Source organism: Salvia splendens, chromosome 16, assembly GCF_004379255.2.
Source record: "Salvia splendens isolate huo1 chromosome 16, SspV2, whole genome shotgun sequence".
NCBI lineage: Eukaryota > Viridiplantae > Streptophyta > Magnoliopsida > Lamiales > Lamiaceae > Salvia > Salvia splendens.
The window spans coordinates 3,545,318-3,557,166 of record NC_056047.1 but is presented as its reverse complement, the minus strand read 5'-3'; the positions used below and the strand labels follow the sequence as shown (position 1 = coordinate 3,557,166).

Sequence of the window (11,849 nt, the reverse complement as noted above, 5' to 3'; positions counted from 1 at the left end):
TGCCCTCTTTTCTTCCCGTGGACGTAGATTTACCTCAGTAAATCGAACCACGTAAAATCTCTGTGTCGTGATCTGCATTTTCTTGCATTCTTCACCATCAGAAATTCGCGGATTCATCAGTAGTACATCATAGTCTTAGAGCATCTACCGTGGTTATAGTCCAGCAATAGCTCAGCCATAGCCTAGCCACAAACTCCTCCTGCCACATCATCAATACTAAAAATCCTCCTGCCACATCAGAATTAGCCCAACCATAGCCTAGCCATATCATAAATAGCCCAACCACATCAATAGCCACATCACTAATAACACAATATACGGAATTTAATTTACGAGACATATACGGGAAACATTAATAATACTATTTTAATTTTTAAAAAAAAGTACAATAAATTAAAAAAATTACAAAATTTTTAAAAAAGTACATTAATAAAAAATTACATTCAAAATCGCAAAAAGTACATTACTTAAAAAAAATGAAGTGCAAATCGCGTATATATAGTGTTTCGAAAATTAAAAATAAAAAATAAAAAATCCGCTGGGCTATGCGTTGGGCGATCCGGGCGCTGCAATGGAGCCGAGCGGATCGCCCAGCGCATAGCCCAGCGGATTTTGACCGCCTAGCACTAGGCGAAATTGATTTCCGAAAAACAGCTCCTCCAATGGTTCGCCTAGCGACCGCCTAGCGCCGCGCTCAGCTAGGCGGTGCGCTAGGCGCCATTGTGGATGCTCTTATGACTCTTATCCATATATGGTACTCAGAGAAATCGTCATGAGAATTTTGTTTTTCCATTATGGTGAAATATCTAAAAATGTTCAACACCCAAAGCATGGGATTTCAGCACTCAGTTTTCTTTCTACAAAAAGTAGTTTGTTATATACTTATAGCCAGATGATAGATTCAGTGAAACAAACCAAAAATGGCCACAACACAGAAAAGACATGCCCGAAATCTCAACTCTTATTTCATACATACATAAAACGGAAAAAAACGGGTATATTAAAATACAACAGAAAAGGAGTCTCCTCCTTCACATTTATAACCGATATAATGGGTTATTCTTTACTTCTCATAAACGAGGAAATGAAAATACAAAGGCAGGATTGTAAGAAGATGAGAGAGAGGTAGGGAAGCGTAATCGAATCAGGTTCAAACAGAGAGAGATGGCGATAGGCTGAAGTCGAGCGCCCACAGCTCAAAGGTCCCCTTCACAAAGTCATAGTGCCCTCCCTTCAACGCAAGTGTCTTCTTCACTAATCCTTCCCTCACAAATGGGTACGACAGCAGGTTTCCGAGCGACACGTTCACCGCTTCCTGTTCCGATAATCAGTGTTTGTAAATATGTAGTTGGATTGGATATAAGCTTGAATCAGAATTACCAAAAATATGTCAATTGTGTAACATATTACTCCATCTAGTTTAAATCTAGTTTTGCATAGATCAAAACCCTATATATATATATATATAGGGTTTTGATCTATGCAAAACTAGATTTAAATACAGAAACGCAGAACAATATCATAATTAGGTCACTTTTAGGTCATAATTAGGTAATTTTTAGGTCATGATAACAAAGCATGACCTAAAACGATCTTAGCATGACATTAAACCCAAATATTATAATATGACCTAAAATTACTTAATTATGACCTTCCGTGTTTTTGGTTAATTATTGACCATTAGATCATCTAATTGTAGGGCCAAGATTTGGTCTGCATTTCTGGATTTAAACACATTACTTAATTATGACCTTCCGTGTTTTTGGTTAATTATTGACCATTAGATCATCTAATTGTAGGGCCAAGATTTGGTCTGCATTTCTGGATTTAAACACATACTTATTTTGATCATCTCCCTATATATATATATATATATATATATTTACTGACTCGTTTCATTATAAGATTAATACTATTATATAAAAGTGAAATTTAACTTTTTTTGATTCACGTATTTATGCTGCTGGTTTGAATTGTTGAAACTACCTTTTCACATGTGGCGCATTGCTCGCCGAATGGTGTGTCTATTGCGCAGTCAGCCAATGTCTTGTTCTTGGCAGGCAATGCAATCGACACCCAGTCCTCGATGAAGTCACTGCAAATCACAACAAATGTTAAATCTATCTCTCGAGATTGAATATACAAAATATATATGAGGGGAAGAACTAGGTGCGTTTTGATCTCATGTTCTTTCATAGTATTTTTTACATGACACAATTTGCATGTGAATATCTCCGAGCATGCTTACGTGGACGTGGAGCCATCATATGGGAAGGACATGACTCCCTTGATACCTCCACAGGCACTGTGCCCAATCACAACAATCTCCTTCACCTGAAACAAAATTTACTAAACAATTATTCAAAACTTCCTTAATACTACTATATAGTTAATGAAATTTAGTTAATTCTTTCACCTTCAGATGCAGGACAGCATACTCAACAGCAGCCCCCACTCCAGAGAATTTGGTCTGAAATTAAAAATAAAAATAGTGAAGTAATAGTAATCATTTCGAAAATAACATATTTAATCAAATTAATTAATTTTCCCCCAAAAAATCGCACCTTGTCGAATGGTGGGACGAGGTTCGCAACGTTACGGACGACGAAGGCTTCACCAGGCTGAAGGTCCAGCACGTGCGAGGGACACACACGTGAGTCTGAACATGCAAAAACCATGTACTGTATATATACAAACACAATAATATTAGATTAAATTTCACCTAAGTACTAAAAAAAATTTTAAAAAACAAAAATAATGTACCGTGGGGCTCTGGCCTTTGGCGAGTTCACCGTACAGAGCTGGATTTTTCCTGAATTAAATTTTCAAATCAATGCGATGTTATAATCCATTTTTCGAGATAAAAATGAGGCGTAAATCATTAAAAATTACTAAAAAAACAAGACTATTGACTGTCAACGAAGAGGAAGTTGGAATTATTTTTAATATTTGGGAATTAAAACAACGAAGTTTGATATCGATGTGTATGTCTTACTCATATTTCTCCTTTTTGAAGGTGACGAAGCCAGTTTTCAGCCTCTCAACGGACTCTGACGAGATGCCAGCGCTGCCGTCAGCTGTTTTCAGCTCAGCCGTGATTTCGTCGATCTTCGCTGCCGCCACCGGTCCTAGCTCTCCATTCTCACTGTATATACAAATATGTCACACCTCATATTATAAATTTCTTCTCTCAAACTTTAGAAATTAAAAGTATTTTTGCAAGTAACCTTAGAAGCTTCTGGAGTCCAGCAATGGCTTCTTCAAACGAGTCCTTACCCATGTCTTCTTTCTGCAAAATTTTAGAAATACATGAGTGTGAATTTTAGAGATGAAAATGAGCACAATTTATACAAATTTTGTAACTAACATGTAAATTGGAGTGTAATTAATTAGTGATTCATGCAGCTGAGTTATAAATTATAACGCGACAATACATAGACGCAAGGTTGTTATAGATATTCTATATATAGCAAGTTTTTTATTCATATAATATAAGTATATATAATACATTCAATTAACGACATGTATTAAATTTGGTGCATGTACTAATTGGAACATCCACGTGAACAAGTCACCTAAATTTTTGCAAGTGGCATACGTCTTCATCATGGACTTACAAACTTTCTATTCAATTACATTATTTTTAATTAGTAAAAATAATTATAAAATGATTAAATGTGAGTACCAAGAGGGGGTGGATGATGGGAGCGGGAGCGGCGAAGACGGGCTCGTTACGGATGAGGATGGGTGGGTTGGAGGCGGAGGAGCTGAGGCGAGCGGTGGCAACGGGGCGGAGAGCGACTCGAGAGGCTGTGGTGAAGATTTGTGAGGCGAAGCAGGTGTTGAAGGTCGACATTGCTCAATGGGGGTGGATTTGGAGGGCTTTATATTGAGATGAGTGTTTTAATGCATGGATAATGAAAGGGAAAGGTGAGTGAACCACAGCTTCTATTACTCAAAGATTAGGTTTGGATGTTGGGTTTCAATTTTAGACCTCAAATTTCATGTTACGTTGTATTGGAGGTAGATAGAATAGTGAACAAATTTGAATGGAAATAAATGCTTTGGATTAATTTCATGCTATGGATCGATCCATGTTTCATGGACAGTTAATTTGCAATGTAGGAGTATATACTTTCTTATGATGGTGAAAACAACATTTAAAATCCAAAACAAAGCAACTAACAAGTATAAGAAACACTTAATCTATCATGGAGTAACAGCCGGCTATTGAAACCCAGCGGGGCGACTCTAAAAACATACTAATGAATTCAACTGATTAACAAATTTCAAAAATATGTTAAATAAGGGTGAAATAGAAAGAATTTGATGGTTATACTTATACTCTCAATATTTTTGAAATTAGACACTTGCTCTTAAGAAGCAAGAAACAAAACTAAATACAGTATGACACTTATTTAAAAACCGAGGAAGTATGCTTAATTATCCGAAATTAGTGGCCATTTGTAAGATTTAAATCTGTCTTTTAAATGTGTACAAAAATTTATAACACAGTGTTAAATATTTAAATACAAGCTAGAAAAGTAATTATTTACTAATTCTATTGTAGAGCTAGTTTGTGTATGGAGTATAATGCATGCATGGCGTAGAAAACATGTACTACTCTACTACTACCGTTGTTGTTAATATGCATTATAACTATATAATTAATAGGTATTATATCACATAACTAATATTGCAGGCACATTAATTAATTTTATTTCGTAAATTTCCGAATTAATATCCAATGGTGTGAATGAGGTTTGTATTTAAAGTTTCTATTTTGCAAATACGACCACAAATACAAATAATTATTGTATGATTATTGATTTGACAAGGAATTAAAAAGTATCTAGTGCAATATTTTCCACAAAACGTTCAAAACCAACCTCGAGGCGACACGTATTGAGAGATATGAAAATGAAATTGTGGTGCACAAAATAATTTAATAAAAAGTATAGAAAATATAGGATATTAAATTTCTGAATAAAATGTGGGGAAAAATTAATAAAGAAAAAAGTAGAAGAAAAATAGGCGGTGCCCCGAAATTAATGTTGATGAAAAGATAAGACCCTATCTATAAAACTTGGTTGCAATTCTGCTACACATTTCCACTTTATCTTTTAGCATCATCAAATTCCAATCGATTTTTTTTATGATCAAATGAATTGTTATCTCTTGAGCATTTAAGAAAGGGCAAGTTATGTAAAATATTGCATTATATTAGAACACTACTTTTATTGCTAGTTATTTAGAGTTAAGAGAAGCCTAAAATAAACATCTACTTGTTAGTGTTAGTACCTTGATACATTGTATTTGTATTATAAGTATATAAAATTATGGAACTTATCGTGAAATTTTCTAGTTCAAAATTATATGGTGCAATCATCCAACAAAAAAAAAATGCACATTTCTAGATCTTAACGATCTAAGTGATTTTATTGGCAATAAAATGATAGTACTAGTACTAATTTGACGTACACACACTGCATAAAATAAAATGAAAAAAAATCGAGATTAAAGCAAGAGATAGAATAATTGGGCATGTATTAAGTTTTGAACATATTTTTCGCTCTAGAGTAATAACCAAATATGATCTGGAAATCAACAATAGAGCGACCTTCATAATAAAATTTCAGATTGTATAATATGAAGAAGAAGAATAAGAGAATGGGTTTAAGATGCAGCGAAGTTGAAGGTGATATTTAATAGTACTAGCATGTTGCTTTGTATGCCAATGTTTTGGAGTGGTTCAACTTATGTCAACATTCTTATGACATCCTTTCGACACAATTTGTAGTATCCCGTTATAGGGCTTAGATTAAATATAATCTTTCGATACAAAATAATTAAAAGAAATGAGACAAACTTCATCATAATATAAAGAAGTGTTGTTTATAATTGTTATATGATAAGAATATAAGAGTATATAAGAAAAACTGTGAAAATCATATGATTCAGAAATTTTTGTTTATCACGCAAAAGATACCTATAGCGTACGACACGGGTCCAAAGGGACATTTTTGTGTGGGAGGAGGGGTGAGACTTAGTCAGACCTCGCCAGCTATGCCCAAAAGCTTGACCGTGGGCTGAGACGTGCCAGGCCATCGTGCCAGGCCATAGAGCCATCGTGCTAGGCCATCGTGCAAGGGCATCGCGCCGAGCCATCGTGCAAGGCCATCGTGAAAGGCTGTCGAGCCATCGTGTCAGGGCATCGAGTCGAGCCATAGTGCCATCGTGCCTGGCCGTCGAGCCATCGTGCCATAGAGTCATCGTGCCATCGTGCTAGGCCATCGAGCCATCGTGCCAGGCCATAGAGCCATCGTGCAAGGCCGTCGAGCCATCGTGCAAGGGCATCGTGCCAGGCCATCGTGCAAGGCCGTCGAGCCATCGTGCAAGGCCATCGTGCCAGGCCATCGTGCAAGGCCGTCGAGCCATCGTGCTAGGCCATCGTGCCATGCCATCGTGCAAGGGCATTGTGCCGAGCCATCGTGCAAGGGCGTCTAGCCATCGTGTCAGGCCATCGAGCCATCGTGCAAGGCCATCGAGCCATCGTGCAAGGCCGTCGAGCCATCGTGCCATCGTGCCAGGCATAGTGCAAGGCCGTCGGGCCATAGTGCAAGACCGTCGAGCCATCGTGCAAGGTCGTCGAGCCATTGTGCCAGACTGTCGAGCCATCGTGCCAGGCTGTCGATCCATCGTGCCAGGCCATCGAGCCATCATGCCAAGCCGTCGAGCCATCGTGCAAGGCCATCGAGCCATCGTGCAAGGCCGTCGAGCCATCATGCCAGGCCATCGAGCTATTGTGCATGGCCACCGTTCCATCGTGCAAGGCAATTGAGATTCGTACTAGTCCCTTGGGCCATTTTTCAAGTATTGCTAAGCCCCAACCATATGATTTGTGAAAGATATGCGATTAAAAGAGAAGTTCAGGAGTCAAGCATAGACGAATGTGAAAAAAGATAGAGATTTTGATACTTAGTACCTGCAAATAATTTACTTGATGTGACTCTACCCTACATGGGCTCTACAAATGACATGATTTGCATAATGTGTTTTATATTTGAGTAATACATGAGTAATCAAGATGACAGAAATGCGTGACACTCCGTGTACGGTACCTCGGGGTGTTACAGAATTAGCTAGACTTACTTCCCTTGAGGAAGTCTAATTTCAACTTCATCTCTTGGGCTACCTTGATTGGAACTTTCCAGTTCTCAGTGAAATCTCCCGCCTTATATACTTCTTCCCCCTGGAAAAACAAAAAAGAGAGAACTATAAGATAGTGACCAAGAGAATTATAGAACTACATAGCAATACGATCTCCCCACCTCGTTTCTATTCCACACGAATGTCACCTCAAGCGTTGCAGGTCTATCATTTCAACCGTGGCTATGAGATCCCATGTTGCCCTGGCAATTGCAGGCCTGCATTAAATCACCTTTATTCAATATATTTACATAGTTAAGAATAAGAACATGTTTCAACATTGGGCTCCTCATAAGGACAAAGCATACATAACAAGATTGATTATCACAAATTAGATACCTATCAGGCCGGCATTAACGCAATCACACTAGCAGGTGATCGGTCCAATCCAGTCTTGCAAGTGATATAGATACAATGATTTTTTTGAGTAAACGTAGGAGGACATCCACACAGAACAGAACGATACTTTCTTTCTCATATCACACGAATTTGCAAGACATTGTAGAGTATAATAACCAAAATGCAGGATCCCTGAGATGGCCATTTACTCTTGGTCTGTATCCCATCACCCAAACTGCAGTAAGCCAGTAACCATGGAACAAACATTTAATCAACTGCTTCAGAATGTTTCCCATGCAACTGATCTTCTCACACATAATTCTCCAAATAATTATGGAAGCCTATTTTCCGAACCACTTGATATTTTATCCATTAGCCTTTTTCCGTAACAGCTTCTTATTTCTGACAGCGTCATACAAAAGTTCATACGCATAATAGGTTATATGTGAATTTTTCAACAAGTTCTCCACAACTATTTTAGGTGCTGCAACTTCTTTCTTATCTGCTTCGAAAATTGTGTTCACTTCTTCAGGAACAACACCCCTTTGCACCATAGTGTATATGATTTCAACTGCCTCACGCAATCTATGCTTCACGCACAAGCAATTTAGCACTCGTCCAAAAGTTGTTAGGGATGGAATGAGCCCTTTTTTGATACCATCAAGAAGATAGTAATACGCAGAATCAACATTCCCAATCTTGCAGAAACCATCCACGATACAGCGGAATGTGTATTTATCCGGTGGGCATCCCTGAACGCCCATTTCCTGAAATAGTTTAAGTGCCATGTCCACATTTAACCTCTCAGAAAAAGCACTAATCAGGATATTATACATTGCTACTGTTGGGGAAAGTCTATAGTCCTTTTCCATTCTTCTTAACAACATATGGGCTTTATCTAAATCGTTGTTTTCACAAAATCCACTTATCAGGGTGCCTAAAGTTACTTTGTCTGGTTGCAAACCACTTAGCTGAATCTCATCAAGCAACTCCAAAGATCTTTCTAGTTTTCGAGCTTTGCAAAAACTCTCTATGAGTATATTATAGGTGATGATGTTTGGTTTACAACCCTTCTCCTCCATCGCTTTGAAAGTTTCCATCACATTATCAGAGTGTGAAGTTTTGCAGAGCCCGTCCAATATAGTGTTATAGGTGATGATATCCGGAGTAATGTCATGCTCCCACATGGTATTAACAACTTCAAGTGCCTCACCAATCTTCAGCTGCTTGCAGTAACCATCAATCAAAGTATTAAAGGTGAATATGTCGGGAACGAGACCTTTGGTCATAGCATCATCAATAAGAATACTGGCATCAGTTAAACAACGCATCTTGCAAAAGCCATTTACAATTAGATTATATGTCCAGATATCAGGATTGCAACCATTTTGGTCCATCTCATTCACCAGCTGCAAGGCTTCCAAAATGAGTCCCTGCTGACAAAACCCCTTGATTAACGCATTGTATAGTATAACACTATGTCTTATACCTTTTCCAGGAGCTTCATTGAACATGCTTTTAGCCCTCTCAAAGTCACCATTCTCACACAATCTGCACAATAAGGAGCAGTATGTGAACTCATCGGGCACAAACCCCCTCAATGTTGCATCTTGAAGAATCTCATCTGCCTTTGGCACCATATTCATTCTGCAGTACCCGTCAATGAGTGTATTGTAGGTGAAAGCATCAGGCTTCAACCCACTGTTGACCATTTTATTCATGTAGCTCTCTGCTTCAACCCCTTTAGAGCTCTTACACAAGCCACATATAAGTGTATTATATGTCACGACATCCGGGGAAAGACCATCCCCCGTTGCACCATCTAACATCCTTGCAGCCTCATCGAGTAAACCCTTCTTGCACAGACCTTGGATGAAGATGTTAAATGTAAACAAATTCGGAAGAATACCCCTCTTGAGAACCTTGTCTAGCAGTATTTCACTCTCTCTGACATCTCCCTTCTTACAAAGGGTATGAATTAGCTTATTGAATGTGGTGACATTAGGGACAAGACCAAGGCTTAGCATCTCATCAAACAATTCATGAGCTTCCCCTCTGTAATCTCCCTCATAAAATCCACTGACCACGGTGCAGTATGCTACTGAGTTAAACTCACATTGTTGTGCAGGCATGTTATTCAGAAGCCTCAGAGCAGCATGCGGTCTACTCGTTCTACAAAATGATTTTATCCGAATTGTATAAGTATACACATCAGGTACAATCCTTTTCTCTTTTAACCTCATATAAACTTTGTGTGCCTGATCAAAATACCCATTCTCCACCAAAATATTCATAATCACATTATAAGAGAAAATAGTAGGTTCACAGTTGTAAAAATCCATTCTCTCAAACACATTGGCAGCCTCTTGAATCCTCCTTTTCTTTCCATAACTTCTCATGACACTAATATACACTCCTTCCAACAAGCTGTTATCAAGGTTCTCCCTCATCTCTGACACGACATTCTCCATCGCCTCAAATTCCCCATGATAACCGAGCTTTTCGACCATGCACCTATAAGTTGACAGAGTGTGCTTAAATCCATCTTCTTTCTTAACAGAATTGAACATCTCCAAAGCCCTTAGTGGGTCTTTCTGGGAACGTACGACAGCGGCTACATGTTTTGGAAGGACTGCAGAACTCATTCCAATGTACAAGTATAATCTAATCGATGTTTCCAGCAAATACCATCAGATTATCAAAACATTTAGCTTAAAAGCTACAGTCTCCGCCCAAAAAGGAAACATCAGTTGCACTCCAAAATGTACTGCTCTAAATCATTAGTTGGCAGAGCAGCTAGAAATTCTTATATATATGTGAAATACATAAATAGATGTAGAAGCACAAGTTTAAATTTTTGACTCGTTCCACCTTTAAACCCAAAACCTAAAGTGAGCATTCAGATATTGACAGAGGAGCTGAAGGCTGATCTTATTCTTCAACAAAGCAAAGGTAGAGAAATGGAACCTTTTGGTCTACTTCATTCAAGAGCTCAGTGAGGGCAGGATGACTAATAAAGTTCAAAGATAATACGCAGTCATCTAGAAATCATGAATCGACTTGATGATATCATTTTGCTTATCATAGACAGGCTTCCGTATCTCATTGTACTGCTGCTCCAGCTCCTGTACTTTTTCACTTGATTCTTTGCTAATCTGAAATTGAAATACCAGAAAATACCATGTTTCACTAGCATCACATCCAGCTCTGTGTTCACTAATGATTATTATTACTCGGTATCCAAATTGTAACAGGCATAGGATCAACTATGAAAGAGTAAAACTTTCCCCACCCAAGACTCTGTCCCACTATTTACTTTCTTAGTTACTTACCGAACAAAAGTTTCATCAATAAGCTTACTTTGTGAACCTAGTATTAGCAAATAACTAAACTTTGTAGCTATATATTGCCGGTAACATAGTATTTGTGAAAAAACACATACGGCAGACAGTGCAGCCATGTTCAAAGCTAATTTAATTCATCCAGCATTTCAAACAAACTCAACAACTCATCTAATTATATGTTAAAGATTTCCAGCAATTACTATATCTTAAGGCTTCAGACTATAATACTATTGAACTGTCACAAACATGTGTATTCTCTGCGCTTCTCAAACAATTATCGAGGCACATGAATGCAAATTTTTGACCCTTTCGAATAAAAATCAAGAGTAAATTAAGAAATGTAAAAAAAATCCCTAAAAGACTCCAGCTTTATAGACAGGAGCAATGTGCAACTTGAATTAACATGAAAGAAAGTAGACATACTTTTCCAATATTTTCTTGAACTGACTGAAGCTTTTCAATAGGCTGAACGAGCTACCTCCGTCCCATTCCTTCTTCTTCCATGTATTCCGATCTCTGCTTCTTTCCTTTCTCTGCTCCAATTGATGTTAAAACTCAGAAGAACACAGTTCAAATTTTGATCTTTTCGGTATTTCCAACTTCAGTATGAGGGGCATTTGCTTAAACCCTAACTATACCCCCTTTGCCTCAATTGCCGTTTAAATGAGGGGTTTAGTGCGTTCGGGTAAGAAGACTAATTACAATGTTAAACAATTGTGACTTTTCTAGTTAGATTCCAAGAAGAAAAGAGAAATGATAAAATTGTAGTCAATCCATCAATGTCCGATTTTGGCTGATATTAATATATTTATGTGTCAATGAAATTGTATATTTCTAATGGGATAAATATGATCATGTTAAGAAAATTGAGGTAAAATGATGGAGTAAAACCAAATCCAGCGGCCGGAAAGAAAAACTTAACATGCCAAGTAATTTGGTAATTTATTAAGAAAGTAG

General features: G+C 37.8%; 2 protein-coding genes across 3 annotated transcripts; both read right to left on the bottom strand.

The window, feature by feature from the left end:
- Positions 1–943: 943 nt before the first annotated feature.
- LOC121772520 (carbonic anhydrase 2-like) lies at positions 944–3,873 on the bottom strand. The gene is made up of 9 exons (XM_042169654.1): positions 3,686–3,873; positions 3,228–3,289; positions 2,996–3,145; positions 2,764–2,812; positions 2,565–2,681; positions 2,417–2,470; positions 2,249–2,334; positions 1,987–2,095; positions 944–1,315 (listed from the first exon to the last, which is right to left on the bottom strand). The coding sequence occupies exons 1-9, from the start codon at positions 3,854–3,856 to the stop codon at positions 1,151–1,153; spliced, it is 963 nt and encodes a 320-aa protein (XP_042025588.1). The 5' UTR covers positions 3,857–3,873; the 3' UTR covers positions 944–1,150.
- Positions 3,874–6,953: 3,080 nt separating this feature from the next.
- On the bottom strand, positions 6,954–11,588 carry LOC121772391 (putative pentatricopeptide repeat-containing protein At1g74580). 2 transcript variants are annotated; one of them, XM_042169473.1, is made up of 4 exons: positions 11,316–11,588; positions 7,549–10,703; positions 7,332–7,427; positions 6,954–7,252 (listed from the first exon to the last, which is right to left on the bottom strand). In XM_042169473.1, exon 2 carries the CDS (start codon positions 10,191–10,193, stop codon positions 7,914–7,916), a length of 2,280 nt encoding a protein of 759 aa, XP_042025407.1. In that variant the 5' UTR covers positions 10,194–10,703; positions 11,316–11,588; the 3' UTR covers positions 6,954–7,252; positions 7,332–7,427; positions 7,549–7,913. The 2 variants fall into 2 exon arrangements, with proteins under 2 accessions (XP_042025407.1, XP_042025408.1); XM_042169474.1 differs by having other exon boundaries at positions 7,332–7,412.
- Positions 11,589–11,849: the final 261 nt, after the last annotated feature.